Consider the following 17585-nt stretch of genomic DNA (forward strand, 5'->3'; position numbering starts at 1 on the left):
TACAGTAATACCAGTATACAGGTGCATCAATCCATAAACATTTCTCCAGAAGAAACTGGGTTTCTTTCCACTTTCCACCATTCAATGATCCGTTGCCCATTCAAACCCCCAGAAATAACAACAGCAGCGGCTTGTCACTTGCCCTAAATATTTTTTGTGGAAGTATATTTAATGTTTCACAAATAAATATGTATACAACAGGCCATCGCACTCTCTCTAATCTGGGCTAAATTTAACACTTAAACATTTTATTCAATGTTAAAGGCCGACAAGTCAATGCATTTATAATTTAAATCATTCAATCACTGGGGCAAAACAAACAGATGAGAGTTGTTAAAATTGTTACTAAACACACTTACAGATGAGCTAAAAAATAATTCTTGCAGGGGAAATTATGTGCCTTATGCATAACTGGAAATAGTAACTACACTGTTGCCCATCTTCATAAAGAAAAAACACCAGCCAAACCAAACCTATAAAGACAAACACAATGGACCTCATTCTTGTAACACAAGCAGAATGAGTCTTATGTAAATCGTTTAGTCTTTCGTAAACTATCCCATTGACTCAAATGAGTGTTAAATGAAAAAAAAAAAAAGTTTTCTTTTTGTGTGTGAATAAGGCTCATTGATTGAATGAATAGCAAAAACAGAATATCTAAATTACAGTGCAAAAAAAGATGATTAGAGAAAAAAAGCCTCCATTCCACCATTTATAAATCCTGAGTTCCCCCTTTTACAAAAAAATATGATATGCCTCAAAAAAAGAAAAAAAGACCAAATCTAGTTTCATTTTCTTTTAAAACAGCAGCATCACATTCAGTCCAGTGGCACGTGCATAAACGCCTCTTGCGCTCCTGCAGATTTGGACTTCTTCATCTTCTCGATCGCCCTCTGCATGTCTTCCTGCCTTATTGGGCGGATGAAGTCTTCCACCGGACTTTCATGGAATGGAAAAATAATTAATAAGAGAGCACCGCAAATGCAAGTTTAATCAGAACCAGCATATGCATTCATGATTATAATTCTCAATTACATGAGTTGTGGAAATATTTCCACAACTCATGTAATTGAGAATTATTAAAGGGTCAGTACACTTAAAAAGTTCTCAATGCTTCGGTTTGCATTTCTCATTATGTTACTGTGTTAGTGTGGGGCTATTTTGAGCCATGTTAGTGGTATTAGCGATTTCTTTTTACTTATTATATGCCCCCATTTACTATTGTTATACGCTAAACAGTTTTTAGAGACAAAACTCTTTACATTCGATTATCATGAAAACAAATCTCAGAGAACAGTCGACTAGGTACTCAAATGTTATTAGACCAAAGGTTCATTTTCAGACGTTTCAGTGTGGATGAGCAACTTTTGGAATACACTAGTGTCGACAGAGAGCGTTATGAATTGAAAACACCATTTTCAAACATATCCAGAATAATGTAGACGGGCGCTACGTGTACAATGTACCTCAGACTCCAAAAGAGAACAGAACACAACAGCAGAGATGTATAAAGTACTAGAAACCCGGACTCGAGTAAAAGTACAAGTTAAGCACCACATTTAAGTAGAAGTACTTAAGTATTCAACATTTTTTGTACTTAAGTATAGCAAGTAGTTTATTTAAAAATTCACTACTTAAGTACTAAAAGTAGAAGTACAAGTATTGTGACATGCAATTATTAAAGAAAGGAGTCAAAAGTTTGAACTAGCAATCAAATAAGGCGCTTTGGCGGGATACAAATTTGCTTTGGCGGCCGCCAAAAAAATGTCATTGCATGACAACCCCTGCATTAGTTGTCAATGTGTGTGTCAATCAATACCATTACCCTATAAAACTGGTGTGTGATTTAGGCAGCATGAAAGCCAACTTGCAACGAATGATTCGTAAAAATTTTATAATTGTAACGAGTAACTAGCAGAACATTAAAAAAATATCGAAGTAAAAGTATTAAATTCATCGAAAATATCTACTGAAGTAAAAGTAGAAGTATGAGAAAAAAAACAATACTCTAGTAGAGTACAGATACAGCATTTTAGTACCTAAGTACAGTACTTAAGTAGTTCTACTTGGTTACCATACATCTCTGCACAACAGGCTCTTTTTTTATCTTTATCTGAAGTTAAAGGCCTTATATAATGGATAGATGCAGAGCAGACATAGTAAAGATCTCATGCTACTCTTCTGGCACGATTATTTAATTAGCAAAATATCCCATCATCACTTACTGATGCATCTAGGTCACACTCAAAATCACCATTCCATGGTTGGTCTAAAACACAATTGCTCATGTTTTGCCGCAGGACAGCAAATGTGAGTACAATTTTTGTCATCGACTTTTGTCAGCTGAAATATAATATATATCGATTACACAAAGAAACGTTTATATTCTTTAGCAACACATGAAAGTAAATAGCAGGCAAACCATAGATATCTATAGGCCATGCCATTGTTAACACATGCCATTGTTTTCACTACCAACGTTATCCCATTCCACACACTACAACACTTCACTTCACATGTATCCACATGGGTGAGCATTTTGAAAAGCTTAGTTTTTGTTGACAAACGGCATGGCCAAAACCAAAACGGAGAGAAAAAAAATGCGTTTTCAAATGAAAATGTGTTAATGTGAACAAGGTCTTTGAAGTGTTTACCTTTCTTGGTGCACAAAGTCACGCACACAAAGCAGAGCAGCATCTCGGCACATCTCTCTGAGGTCACTTCCCGAGAAGCCGTCAGTCTTTTTGGCAATTTCACCAAAGTCCACAGCAGACTCCACCTTCAGAAAATGAGAAAATATTCTTTGAGCATTTGCAACTTTCAATAGCAACAACAGTCCACTTAATAAATACTTACATTTTCATTCTCCAGGATCAGTTTCAATATGTCTTTCCTCTGCTTTATATTCTAAATACATACAAATGACAAATGATCATTTATAAGCATCACTACAGACTTTAATGATTCAACAGTAAAACTGAACATTTTCCAACCATCAAACATATTTTGAGCTGAAATCAGTGAACTTACCGGCTGATTGATGTGAAATCTTGTAGGCATCCTTCGGAGTATAGCAGAATCAAGATCTTGTGGCCGATTGGTGGCTCCCATTATTATGACCTTTGTGAAACACAATCACAACACATCACATAGAAAAGGAAACTGACTTGGATCTTGAGTCACTGATCAAACCAGTAAACAGTGTTGGGGAAGTTACTTTTAAAAAGTAGTGTAACTTGTTACTTCTTAAAAAAAAAAGTTACTTTACTTAGTTGAAAATAACTTTTTACGTTACCCGTTACTTTTACGTTGCTAGACTTTGGGCAGAACCCAATATCTGTTCCTAAATGTGTAGGCCTAGATAAAGTTCTACTATGCATAATGCCATAAATGCACAATGCATTTATCACAATTTTGAACATTTATGAAAAAATGTCCGTTAATGGATAGTCATATGCAAGGGCGACGAGAGGGAGGGGCTAGAACCACTTTGTTTTGTATAAATTGTATATTAATTTTAATCTTTTTTTTTATCAACCAATAGGCTTTATGCACAACTTACTTCCGCATTCTGTAAAACAGGTCGCATCGCTTCCGGTCCAGGGGCCTCATGTATAAAACTTTGCGTAGATTGCATCCTTAAAGTGTGCGTACGCACATAAGCCAGAATTTGCGAACGCACAAAAGTTTTCAGATTTATAAAACCGTTCGTACGCCAGAACCTGCGCAGAATTCACTTTATAAATCCCAGTCAGCGGGAGATTCTGTGCACGTGCGTCTCCTCCCTGAAATAAGCATATATGGAGATTACAACGCCTAGTTTAAATATGCATATCCTCATCTGCATATCATTTGCATATGATTATTCATCCACGTGATACCAAGTTTAACGGTACAAGACGTTAGGAAAATATGAAATGCGGCTGTGCCGTCACATTATTACAAACATTTTTTTTTAGTAGCCTATCCTTGCCCTGTTTTTGAATGAATAAATCAAATAGTGTTAAATACATTTCAGTGAAAGTTTTTCTCAATTTTTTCCACTGGCCAAATAGTATTTTTAATTGATTTATATTTTAATGGAAAGAGATAGACATGGTTGTGCATTATTTGCACGAAACAGTTTTCTCAGACAATCTCTAGTTAAAACATTAAAACACAGCATGCCAGAAGAAAAGTGTTCAAAAGCAATGCATCCACAACAAATAGGTCTATTTCTATTTATTGATATATATATATTGTAACTTCTCAGTAATGATTTCATGTAGTTTAAGAGTTTAACTCCATTAATGAGAATGGCATATTTAATCTAAATGTTTATATCAGAAGTAAAACATAGTTTAAATCATTCTCTTATTTATTTAAACTGTTATTGTGAATATGGACTGTATTTATGATTTGGACTCATAATGAAGATTTACGGTTTTACTCCATCTGCCGTTAGATTATAGGCTATATGTGCGTCAGTTTCACCAAACGGCCCAACGCGCGTGCTGGCGCGGTCATTTAAGAAGGGATGGATGTTTGCTTGATGATAGGTTTGTGAATTAAATTATATCTGTATTATCTTTCTGTAGATGTATAATTTTCTTTAGATTCTCTGTCTAATAGTGAGCAAAAAGACATTTGTCTCCAGTTCACCCTCGGTGTCGTCAAAACCCATACTCTTCTAAAAGAGTGCGTACGCATGGTCAAGAGCATCCTTACGGTGCGCACTTATTTACGCCAAGTTTATTTTTATAAATCCCGATGTGCGAGTGGAAAAATGCGTACGCATATTTCTATGCCCATTTTGTGCGTACGCAACGTTTATAGCCCCAGGTCTTTTGTATGTGCTTCATGAAATTTTTTGCGGTTTTACTCAAGATAACTTAAAAGGAGCGAGCAAAGATTAGCATAACCAATATCCCCCACATGTGCAGATATTTAAACGTTTTATATTTTTTCTTCTTCACAGTAATGTTTAGATATTTAAATGGAATAAAACGCCAATAACAAAGTGAACTAGTTAGGTTAGCTGATTACCTTAAAAATCCATAGATATCGTAGTCAGTTCTTACGGCCGTTGAACACTTTCTCTGACAAGCGGATGCGATGAGATCCGTTGTCTGGTTTGGTCACGTGACGCACGGCATAAAGCCTATTGCCTGGATTTAATAAATAAGAAGCTCTCTCTCTCTCTCTCTCTATATATATATATATATATATATATATATATAAAGCTTGAAATGTCTTTAAACGAAACAATTCAAAACGAAAAGGAATAGGCTACTCTCTGACAATGTAATCCATTATGTGCATTTCTCTCTGTAGGCATTCACGGAGATCTGATCTGATCAAATCTGTCCCTGGGAAAAGTAACGTTTCGCCGAATTGAAAAAGGAACTACGTTTCGTTACCAAATTTTGTACTTTGTAACGCGTTACACACAACACTGCCAGTAAACCTCACAAAAGATGCGGATTTGTACCTGGCAGTTGTAGTCAGTTTCCAGCCCATCCCATAGGCTCATGAACTGAGCCTTCATCATGGCAGTGGCCTCATGATCTGAACTTGAGCGATTCCTCAAGAAGGAATCTAACACATTAAGACAATATAAGTTATTAAAAAAAAGACAACTATACAGAATCTTCCACTTATTGCCATATTATGTGATTGTAAAGGAGCAACAGGAAGTTAGGTTCAAAAGTAGACTTCATAAATGTGCCATGAAGCTAAAGAGATCAAGCTTTAAAAGCATAGCTTAAATGATAACTACTGGGAAGGATGAAGGAAATGTAAATCAACATAAGTATTTACCAATCTCATCGATGAAGATAATAGAGGGCTGTAGCTTGATGGCCAGAGAAAACACGGCTGCGGCTAGTTTCTGGGACTCTCCGTACCATTTGTCAGTGAGGGTGGAAGGCTGCAGGTTGATGAAGCGGAATCCAGCCTCTTTGGCGGTAGCTTTGGCTATAAGAGTTTTCCCACAGCCTGGAGGCCCATACAGCAACACACCTGAGAAGATCACAGGCAAACCACCTCAGAATAAAGTGTGGAGTTGAAACACTTTATAGAAACATTTTCATCCTAGTGCCTACCTTTGGGAGGTTGAAGAAGTCTGGATCCTTCAAACAGATGTCTCTTCTGGATCGGAAGTATAACGGTGTCTTTCAGTTCGGTTATGACTTCATCCAGACCTGCAATGTCATGCCATGTAATCTGTGGACACACAAATGATTTGTGTTTCAATGACTTGCATTCTCTTAACAAAACAAAAGTAGAGAGAGACAAATAACTACTGGTAAATAAAGTCAGATGGTGACATCATTCCTCACCTGCATAGTCAACGGATCCACAAGATGAGCAGCAATACTCATCTCATATTCAGAAAGCTTCACATTCTGCACTCCAATCTGCCGCATGAGTTTCTCTGCCTGCGAGGGGGCAACAAAACCTCACATGATTACACTCCAGCCTTTGGTGATGCTAAGGATTGTCAAAAGTTGTAAACCTGCAGTTAAATTATACTTAAAGAAGTAGTTCACTTTAAAAAAAAACTTTTGCTGATAATTTACTCACCCCAATGTCATCGAAGATATCCATGTCTTTCTTTCTTCAGTCCAAAAGAAATTAAGGTTTTTGATGAAAACATTCCAGGATTTTTCTCTATATAATGGACTTCAGTGGGAACCAAACAGTTCAAGGTCCAAAAGAGAGTTTCAGTGCAAACTGTTCAGAGGGCTTTAAACGAATCCAGACGATGAATAAGGGTCTGATCAAGCGAAACGATCGCTTATTTGAAAAAAACAAACAAAAAAAACAAAAACAAAGTTTGAGCTCAAATGGTCGCCTTGCTCTGTTCTGTGATGCTGTTCATGACTCTCCTGTTCAAACTCATTTATCAAAATGAACGAATCTATTTTCGTGTCATTTGGTTCATTCAACGAACAAAATGAATGAATTGACTCGGAAAAAGATTCGTTCATTTTGGTTCAAGTGCATTATATGGAGAAAAATCCTGGAATGTTTTCATCAAAAACCTTAATTTCTTTTCGACTGAAGAAAGAATGACATGGACATCTTGGATGACATGGGGGTGAGTAAATTATCAGCAAAAGTTTTTTTTAAAAGTGAACTACTCCTTTAAAGACTAAGACCCACATCTAAACAGTTAAACTGCATTGCTTTTCCATGTCTGGAAATCACAAAAATGTAAATTCCCCTGAAATTAAACTGCATACCTGTTTTTGTGCCTCAACTTTCTGTTTTCTTGTTGGATCAATAGCATCAACCATCCACTTTATTGTAAAATAAGTGACAGCACCAAATATTGTGAGGCGGAAGAGTAAACCTATGACCTCATTCCGACCCAAAGGGCGAGTGATATTGTCTGTTGGAATCTCTTTTAATACCATCTTCTCACATTTACCTGCAAAAACACACCATACAAATAGTGTTATAATAAAACTAGGGGGGGGTTTTAAAGAACTTTATTTTACGTATGAACTTTCATCTACAAAAAAAAAAAAAAAAAGATAGTAAATTAAGCTGTCCAGATGAAAATATGGGCATGTCCCACTAATACTCATAAACGCAGTCTTCGCTACATGAGAGCATGTACACAATAGTAAATAAGACTACCACAGTTCTGAAACCAGCCAAAACTCAGTGCCCTTGACAAATACACACCATCTCTAATACTGCAGCAGAGAAGTATTGAAGGCTAAACGTACTGTATGACATCACTCATCACTTTTAGGAACTCGCGTGGCCTGAAATTGTGAAATGTCAAGACTTTTTTAAGTATAAGTTAAATGAATTACTTAGATATTACATATAATTTGGCAGTAAAGCACAGTGTTTTTGCAGAACGTTTTTTATAACTTAATTAGATAAGGACTTTTTAACAAGACATTTTAAAGTGCAAAGTATAGAAAATCAAAATATGTAAATAAAGCACTGTAAAAACGTCACTTGCATCTATGCACCAAACGCCCACTCAAACACTTGGGCCAAATACAGGAAACACATCATTTAGCGCCGTTTTGTCATAGAGCGTTTTATGTGACGCTAAAGGATGAGAACGGGCTGCATTTACGTACACAAGAGGCCATGTGCAAAGGCAGCAAGTGTGGATATTAGGACAGGCCCTGTGTGATGGCAGAGGCAAAAATCTCATCTCCGTGATCAAAATATTAAATAAAGTGTTCACACCTTGGCACGCCAATGCGCTTAATTATCGATCCTCTGATAAAAAAAACAGCACGTTTTGAAATGACACGAAGTTATATCCGGAGCATGTATTAAATAAACACAGATACACAGTACAGACGCATCTTATACGCGAAGTAGGCACATTTCTGTCAAATCTCACTTGTTATATTATTCCGATGATGTGTCATCGCAGTTTACTTTCATTTTCACTGAAGAGCTGATGTTACTTAAATGAGGATATTGTGACCTTCCTGCATTTCAAAAAGATCACGACTTACCAGAAGCGTCTTTATTATTGAGTTTTGGAAATACTGTTTAAAAAAAACAGCTTCCTTTTAATAAAACAATTAATTTACTTCCAGAAATCAGACTTTTTTTCTTCTCTTTTTCTACCGCATATTAGGCTACTATTCATTCACCATCTTCTTCTTCGTCGTCTTCTTTCTCTTCTTCTTTTAAGTTTTGATGGCGTTTGGCAAACCAGCTTAGGTGCATTACCGCCATCAACTGGATAGGAGACTGGAACGCCGTTACACTTGCCTGGTAAAGTCACCATGAAATCAAATGGACCATTCTTGTCTATTTTTTAAATGGAATATTGCAGTGTTTATTATAAATGGTTTATCTGTGCCCTTGTAATCTTTAATCAATAGGCGTTTCTCAATGTCAAGGAAGGATCCTCGGAAGCCGGAATTTCGAGGATGCTACGTCATCGATGTCCGTCGAAGTACTGTTCCAATGTCGAGGATCCTCAGAATTTCAACCAAGGACTGAGTCCTTCGTTCGGAAAATATCCCATACACAGGAAAGGATGCATATGTGTAGCCTTCGCGCTCTTAAATCACCCACAATCCTATGCGCAGCTTTGCTATCTTGTTCAAAAACTAAAAAATGTCGACCGTTAGCGGAGTCTGAGTGATAACGGCAATATCTTTCAAATGTAAGCAAGTATAATTTCAGTTTAGCCATTTATTTAATGTTTGTTAAACTATTTAACATATCGGCTCAAATTTGCTGAGGGGATTTAAAGCTGTTCCCTTTTACTGGTGATTAACTTTTTAATTTTTACTTCATAGCCTTTTTTGTTGGTCACACATATTTTATATTTTACACATATTTTGCATGTGTTTTAACAGCTAACGTTAGATCATGTTGCTATGGAGGTTCTGTTAACCCCGGTAATATAATCGTTTTTGAATGAATAAACTCCTTTTTAAATCAATATTTTGTGTCAAATTATTGATTTATTTGGTAGGTAGCCATGTTATAAGTGGGAAAATGTATAGCGAGGCGGTTGTTACAGCGAATACAACCGGCTGATCAAGACCCCTCTGCTTTAGAGTTTGCGGGGTTGTATTCACTATAACAACCGCCTGGTTATACATTATCCCTTTATTTATTTATTTCTTTGAGGACTGACAAGACAAAATAAGGACTGCCAAGTGTATTTAAACAGTGCGGTACACCAGCACTATGATTTTTGCAGCGCCGAAGCGGACCTTTCACTGATGTAATGACGCAATGACGTGCACTTGCTAGCCTGTTCCATTTACATGTTCTCCGAACGCTAAAGAGGACCCTTGCCTAGCCTCTGAAGGAAATGACTTGGAAGGACCCGTCCTGCAAAGGAAGTATCCTTGACATTAAGAAACACCTAATATCTTTTACTTTTTTACTTTTTTTGGTTTGCACCACCTCAGGCAGTCCATGCCCCTTAGACAGTATAAGAAGTGGACAGAGCCATCTCATTGGAACTCAGTTGAGACAAGTGAAGCCCATTTTTAGCAATTTTTTTGGAGTTCCGTTCGTGACGCGCAGACTCAAACCGACTCAAACAGAGCTTGACGACGTAGATGTAACGAGAGCAACCCGTCTGTCTTTAGTGGCTGTGGCATGAGAAATCTAAATCATTCCCTCCTGAAACTTGCAGAGGCGGAGAGTGTGAGTAGGAGCTGTCCATGAGCTAGGAGCAGGAGAAACTTTTGCTAGGTATTCTGATTAATTATTTTGTCATTTTGCCTCCACGTTTCCCCGATTCCGCGCGAGCTTCTTCTCCTGTCCATACGGTAATCTCTCCACTGTGCGACAGAGAGTCGCTTGGTTATGACGCAATCGTTAGCCTACTTTTACAAAAAATTGCTTCTATGGGGCCATAACATAAGCTACAAGGAAATGGAGCATTTTATACATTGTCGTGTTTCTTTAAAAATAAATAATGGACAAATGGAGTCTTCAAACGCCTCAGATGTAAAGTTATTTGCTGTCAAAGTGATGCCAAAATGAATGAGAGTCAATGGAAATGCTAACGCAAGTGAAGTTCTGCTACAAGATGGCGGCACCCGGCTGGCTTCAACTTCCGGTCGATGGATTACCCCCTTGTTCATGCCTGCCTTGAATTATGTCAGAAACTTGGCAACTTTATGCACCCTGCTGGAAAATGCATCCTCATTGTGAAGGGACCAAGGATACACAGAAAATCTTGTGTTTCTTAATTGATTTTTTAAAATTAATATTACAATTACAAGAGGAAAACGTTGATAAAAAAAAAATGTGTTGACAAGCGATACCCCGAACTCTGCAGAAGGAGTTCTCACATCTTGGGCTGACTCCAGTGTTGTTGTGTTAAATGTCTTCATCCCAGGTACATTGGCATATATTTCTGCATGTCATATGAATATAGTTTCATGGGCTTTATTTTTTTCAAATGTCAAAAGATTGCATAGCTCACGTTTACAAGCCAGCGTCTTTATAATAATGTTAGCCTATTGGCTAGTGGCTACTGTTTTACATAATGGAAATGCTAATTCAATGTTTGTGTGGTAGATAATAGCCATGTCGTTAATATTATAATATGAAGCTGCAATGAATCTGCAAATTTAAAAAATCGATTTGCATTACAGCCTGAGGCAAGACCCTTTCACCAGAAAAATAAATAACAAACATGACTATCAGCCTGTGGACAGGGGATAGTTATCCTGACCGATTATTTTGTCCGTAATCATGTGTTATTTACTTGCAAGAATGTAGCCCCTACCAGACTCTTATACGTTCTTAATACTCTTAAAATTCTGTCAGTATTTACTCACCCTCATATTGTTCAAAACCTCAGACATCGGAAACACCCTCAGAGACATCGGATTCAGTGGCCAAGAGTTGCGTGGCACGGTAAAGAACTTATCTGAAGCAGCAGAAACGAATCGGTTACCTAACGTAACCTCGGTTCTCTCTAGATGAGGGAACGAGTATTGCGTAAGCTAGCTTACGCTACGGGAAAGATTCATCTTTGCTGAGAAGTTGAAGCCAAAAAATTATTCCATAATTTTGTAATCATTGTCAACGCAGTCTCTTCTGAGGCAGACCATGAGCGGGCTAGCTAGCGGCTCATTGGTTCGCTCAGAGAGAATGCACGAACCTATGGGAGAGCGGCGCTGAGTCCGCGGCTAATGAGCGGACGGCGCTCGCTTACTGCGTCACAGCCCGCCAAAAGGGGCGTGGCTACAGTGTATAAAGGTCGCTCTCCCAGCTCGTTCGTTGATTCTGTAGCATGAAGCGAAACGCTAATGGCGCAAGCACGGCCGGGAACGCAATACGTCCCTCATCTAGAGAGAACCGAGGTTACGTTAGGTAACCGATTCGTTCTCTTACGAGAGGTTCTCTCGTATTGCGTAAGCTAGCTTACGCTACGGGAACACCTGGTCAACGCCGTGCGCGCTAAGTAACCACTAAGCATCCCAGGGGAACACCGGGGGAATCTATAAGTGGATGAAGATAATACGGCGGCCAGCATAGCGGCCGTTACTATCTAGTGCAAAAAACGCCCAAGGCGGCCGGCGAAGGCGGGCCGTGATGTGAGGGCTAATGCATAAGCACATAGGGGAACACAAGGGGTGAGCCGGTGTGATGGAACTCCCGATAGTGCGGCTTCTATAGGAGGGCTGTGAGTACTAGACCGCCAGAATCTTAGCCTGTAAGGCTGGAACTTCCAAGTTGTAAAATCTGACAAAGGTGGAGGGGGAGGCCCATCCCGCAGCCACACAAATGTCGTGAATGGAAATCCCGCAGGACCATGCCCACGATGAGGCCATGCCTCTGGTGGAATGAGCCCTGATGCCCAGAGGGCAAGGCAGGTCTTTAGCGGCATAAGCAGAGGCAATCGCGTCTACTATCCACCTGGATAGGGTCTGTTTCGAGGCGGCTAGTCCCTTGGTGCGGCCACCGAACGACACAAACAGCTGCTCCGAGCGTCTGAACGCGGCAACGCGTGTAGTGTACACTCTGATAGCCCGAACCGGGCAGAGGCGGTCAGCGTCACGTTCGCTATCGGATGCAGGCAGCGCCGATAGAGAGATGACTTGCGCCCTGAAAGGGGTACCAATCGCTTTTGGAACATAACCGTGTCTAGGCTTTAGAATGACTATGGAGTCACTCGGTCCAAACTCTAGGCACGCGGCGCTTGAAGACAGCGCGTGAATGTCCCCCACACGTTTTACTGAGGCGAGAGCCGTCAGAAGAACGGTTTTTAACGAGAGGTATTTTAGCTCCACGGACTCAAGTGGTTCAAACGGTGGGGCTTTCAGAGCTTCTAGAACTATAGAAAGATCCCAGACCGGCACCGTAGGGGGGCGAGGGGGGTTCATCCTTCTGGCTCCCCTGAGGAAGCGGATGATTAGCTCGTCTTTGCCCAGAGACTGGGCGCGCCGGGGTTCAGCGAACGCCGCGACGGCTGCCACGTAAACCTTAAGAGTGGATGGGGACCTGCCCTTATCCAGCATCTCCTGAAGGAACACAAGCAAAGACGAAACCTCGCACGTCCGTGGGTCCAAATTCTTGTCGGTGCACCATTTAGAGAACACAGACCATTTTGCAGCATAGAGCTTTCTGGTAGAATCCGCTCTGGCGTGTTTGATCGTGTTCAAAACCCCTTCTGGCAGTTCGACTCGTAGTCGTTGGTCACCCATGCATGAAGCGCCCAGCGCTGTGGATGGGGATGCCAGATCGAGCCGCGGGCTTGCGTGAGGAGATCTGCTCTGATTGGAATGGGCCACGGGGCTGTCTGTGACAGCCGCGTTAGCTCCGGGAACCAAATCTGATTCTCCCAGCGCGGGGCTATAAGGAGCACCGAGTGGCGTGAGTCCCTGATTCTCTGAATGACCTGCGGTAGCAGAGAAATCGGGGGAAAAGCATAGAGCGGGCGGCGGGGCCAATCCTGGGCTAGCGCGTCCTCGCTCTTTGAAAAGAATATTGGGCAGTGAGCGTTCTCTTCTGACGCGAAAAGATCTATCTCCGCTCTGCCGAATAGGCGCCACAGTGTTTGGACTGTTTGAGTGTGCAGGGACCATTCTCCGGGGGAGACCAGGTTCCTGGACAGCCTGTCTGGACCGTCGTTCAGATGGCCCGGCACGTGCGTCGCTCTGAGCGATAGCAGGTGACTCTGGGACCACAATAGGATGCGGCGTGTCAGATGAAAGAGATTCTTGGATCTGACGCCGCCCTGACGGTTGATGTATGATACCACGGCCATATTGTCGGAGCGAATCAGGACGTGGTGACCGTTTATGCGCGGGAGGAAGCACAGCAGCGCGTTCTCGACCGCGATCATTTCCAGACAGTTTATGTGTAAGGAACTCTCGTGGCTCGACCACTGGCCGGCGGCCGGTGAGCCCTCGCAAACCGCTCCCCAACCCGAGTTGGATGCGTCTGTCGAGATGACTTTCCGGCGAGAGAATGTTCCCATGGTAACGCCCCTCTGAAACCACTCGCTTGCTGCCCATGGCTGCAGTGCAGTGATACAAGTCTGAGTAATCCTGATCATCTGGCGGCCCGTCGTCCACTCGCGGTGGGATACGCGGCTCTTTAACCAGAATTGAAGGGGGCGCATGTGCAGAAGACCCAGCTGTAGCACAGCGGAGGCTGAAGCCATATGACCCAGCATCCTCTGAAGCGATTTCAGGGATGTAAGGGTACCCATCTGAAACGAGGCGGCTAGGCGCTGAACACGGCGCGCGCGCTGTGTGGATAAGCGAGCCGTCATCGTGATAGAGTTCAAATCTATTCCGAGGAACGAAATAGTTTGACTGGGCTGGAGAGAGCTCTTTGTCCAGTTGACAGAGAGTCCCAGCGCTTCCAGATGGTTGAGGAGAACTGTGCGGTGCGACAGCAGCTCCGTCTGGGAATCTGCTAGAATCAGCCAGTCGTCCAGATAATTCAGTATGCGCAGCCCCTGACTTCGCAGGGGAGCGAGCGCTGTATCCATGCACTTCGTGAACGTACGGGGTGCTAAGGATAGGCCGAACGGGAGAACGGCATACTGGTAAACTTGGCCCTCGAAGGCGAAACGTAGGAATGGCCTGTGATGAGGGTTTATCTGGATCTGAAAATAGGCGTCTTTCAGGTCTAGAGAGATGAACCAGTCCCCCTGGCGGACGTGCGCGAGGAGTTTCCTGACTGTGAGCATTTTGAACGGTCTCTTCATGAGCGCTTTGTTCAAAGCCCTGAGATCTAAGATCGGCCTGAGGCCGCCGTCTTTCTTGGGGACCAGAAAGTAACGGCCGTAAAACCCCGACTCGATCATAGATGGCGGGACTCTCTCTATAGCGCCCTTCTGCAGTAGCTTGGCTATTTCTAAGCGAAGCGTGTTCGTAGCAGCCGGGCTGACAGTGGATTCGAGCCGCACGCGCGAGCGTGGCGGGCGGCGACGAAACTGTAATCGATAACCATTCTTTATTATGCTTAAAACCCACGGGGAGATGCCGGGGATGGCTTCCCACGCTTTGTAGCATACGGCTAGTGGTTGAATGGCGATTTCGCCCTGATTGCTGCACATTGCGGGCTGGACACAGGTTGTGGGCTCGCTTATAATGTGGAAGGCAACGGGACCTACACTCAGAGAGGAGTTTAAGGGCCTTGAGACAGAGCGGGCAGAGGGGGGACACGCGCACGGGCTCGTGGGCGTGCTTATGTTCTCTGCTGCTGGAGCGGCAAGTGCACGCTCCGTGAGAATGGGCTCTGCGAGAGACCTTGGGCATAGAGTGCTTGTGTGTGTACGTGAGCACATGGTTGTGGGCACATTTTTTACACTTGAGGCTTTTATGCTCTTTTTGTGAACTCTCTGGGTAGCCGTGAAAACGGCTTTTAGTCGCTCGCAAGCGGGCAGGGAAACCGGCTTGTTTGTGGCGGTAAACACTACTGTAGTCAGCGGTGAGACGGGGACTAACAGAGGGCTAAGCTTTGACGGTGGTCCGGCCGCAGCGGGAGAACGCCGTCTTTTTCTCAGCTGTGCTAGGCAGACTTCTGTTGATCAGGCTTCAGCGTGATCTTGGGTCGAGGCCCCCGGGGAGGAGGCTGTCTGCGGCGGCTGTCTGAGCGAGAGCGAGGGCGGCCGCCCTGTCTACGCTGGGGCTGCTGAGCTTGCTGAGGCGGGCGCTGCTGTGTGGTTCTGACAGGCGGCTCGTGAGAACGGCCCGTCGAAGAACTCGAGCGGCGGGGCAGGAACAAGTTCATGGCCTGAGTCGCTTTTTGAACCTCGGAGAAGCGGTCAACGATGCCCGTGACGGCGGATCCGAAGAGCCCGGTAGGGGAGATGGGCGCGTTGAGGAACGCGGCTCGTTCTGACTCTCCCATGTCGGTAAGCGTGAGCCATAAGTGTCTCTCGGCGACACAGAGGGCGGCCATGCATCTCCCAAGAGCTTGTGCGGCGGCTTTAGTGGCGCGAAGGGAAAGATCCGTAGCGCTTCTCAGATCCGAAAGGACGGGCGGTTGCCTCCCGCTGCTCGCCATTTCACACAAGATGTCGCTCTGGAGCACCTGGAGGACAGACATCGAATGCAGCGCTGAAGCGGCCTGACCGGCGGCAGAATAGGCGCGGGCATGAAAGTTAGAGGTCCCTCTGCACGCTTTAGAGGGAAGCGTATGAGCAGACCGCCATCTAGCAGAGGGCGGGCAGAGATGAGCGGCGACCGAGTCCTCGACGGGCGGCATGGCAGTATAACCCTTCTCGGCGGCTCCGTCCACTGAGCGCAGCGAAGCGGACACATCAGAGCGATTACGGGCCGAGAGAGGAGCATTCCAGGACTTCGTGAGCTCGCTGTGAAGCTCCGGCAGGAAGGGTGCAGCCCGGCTGCAGGCGGGGGCCGGACGCCGGTGCAGGAACTTTCCATCCATGCGGTTCGGTGGTTGCTCAGGGGGAGGAGACCACTCGAGACCCAGGCGGCTAACGGCCTGAGAAAGGAGGCGCGTTAGTTCCTCATCGATGCCGGCGCGGGTCCCCGCAGACTCTCTCGTTGATGAGCCGATCGACGACCAATCCTCGCTGTCCGAAGCGTGCAGCGAACAAGAGTCCTTCTCATCCGCGGTGTCCTCGGAGGCGACAGAGCGGCCACTCGGCGGCAACTGTAAGTCCGGCAGGGGCGGAGAGGGAGAGCGGTCGGTGGGCGGCGGCGGCGGCCCACATGGATCCGCAGAGGGCTCCGGCGGCCTCTGGGAGCGGCGTTTTTTCTTCCGCGGCGAAGTTAGAGGCGGCGCTGGAGCGGTTTTGACCGCCTGTAGTCGAGCCCGCAGGGTTGACAGCGGCAGGTCCTCGCAGTGGTCGCATCCTCCGTTGGCGAGGGCGAGTTCTGCGTGTTCCACTCCGAGGCAGAGAGCGCAGATGGGGTGGCGGTCTCCATCCTCGAGCGGAGAGCGGCAAGAGCCGCAGGAATTACGAGGCATCTTTAAAAAGACGCTCGTGCTCTTTTAGCAGGAATAATCAAGAAAAGGATACGCGTCGGATGGCGCTAGCTTGCTGGGCGGCTGAAGGTGGCAGACGGCCGGCTTCCTCAGACTCCGGAGCTCGCTAGACGGTGCCTTCTCAACGACGGCGGCTTCTTCCCAGAACAGCGGATGCGTGTAGCTCGCTGAAATGAACAGAATCAACGAACGAGCTGGGAGAGCGACCTTTATACACTGTAGCCACGCCCCTTTTGGCGGGCTGTGACGCAGTAAGCGAGCGCCGTCCGCTCATTGGCCGCGGACTCAGCGCCGCTCTCCCATAGGTTCGTGCATTCTCTCTGAGCGAACCAATGAGCCGCTAGCTAGCCCGCTCATGGTCTGCCTCAGAAGAGACTGCGTTGACAATGATTACAAAATTATGGAATAATTTTTTGGCTTCAACTTCTCAGCAAAGATGAATCTTTCCCGTAGCGTAAGCTAGCTTACGCAATACGAGAGAACCTCTCGTAAGAGAACGAGCAGCAACAGGCTGTGGTTGAGACGGAAAGATTCTGGCTGGCTGTGTACAGACCGCCACGCTACGGTTTCGAAGCATTCTTGAAGTCAGTTGGATTATTTGTATAGTTTGCTAAGTTATCATAGTTATTACAATCCTGTGTACTGTATTTTGCGTGAATGAG

The 17585-nt window shown here is 44.2% G+C and overlaps 1 protein-coding gene across 2 annotated transcripts; it reads right to left on the minus strand.

Moving 5' to 3' along the window:
- Nucleotides 1-131: 131 nt before the first annotated feature.
- Nucleotides 132-8645, minus strand: atad1b (ATPase family AAA domain containing 1b). 2 transcript variants are annotated; one of them, XM_039688043.2, is made up of 10 exons: nucleotides 8478-8645; nucleotides 7227-7414; nucleotides 6321-6419; nucleotides 6084-6204; nucleotides 5800-6000; nucleotides 5471-5577; nucleotides 3031-3120; nucleotides 2857-2907; nucleotides 2655-2779; nucleotides 132-939 (listed from the first exon to the last, which is right to left on the minus strand). In XM_039688043.2, the coding sequence occupies exons 2-10, from the start codon at nucleotides 7398-7400 to the stop codon at nucleotides 819-821; spliced, it is 1089 nt and encodes a 362-aa protein (XP_039543977.1). In that variant the 5' UTR covers nucleotides 7401-7414; nucleotides 8478-8645; the 3' UTR covers nucleotides 132-818. The 2 variants fall into 2 exon arrangements, with proteins under 2 accessions (XP_039543977.1, XP_088977988.1); XM_089121862.1 differs by having other exon boundaries at nucleotides 8619-8638.
- Between the last annotated feature and the right edge of the window lie 8940 nt (nucleotides 8646-17585).

Source organism: Pimephales promelas, chromosome 17, assembly GCF_988280905.1.
Source record: "Pimephales promelas chromosome 17, fPimPro1.hap1.1, whole genome shotgun sequence".
Lineage (NCBI taxonomy): Eukaryota > Metazoa > Chordata > Actinopteri > Cypriniformes > Leuciscidae > Pimephales > Pimephales promelas.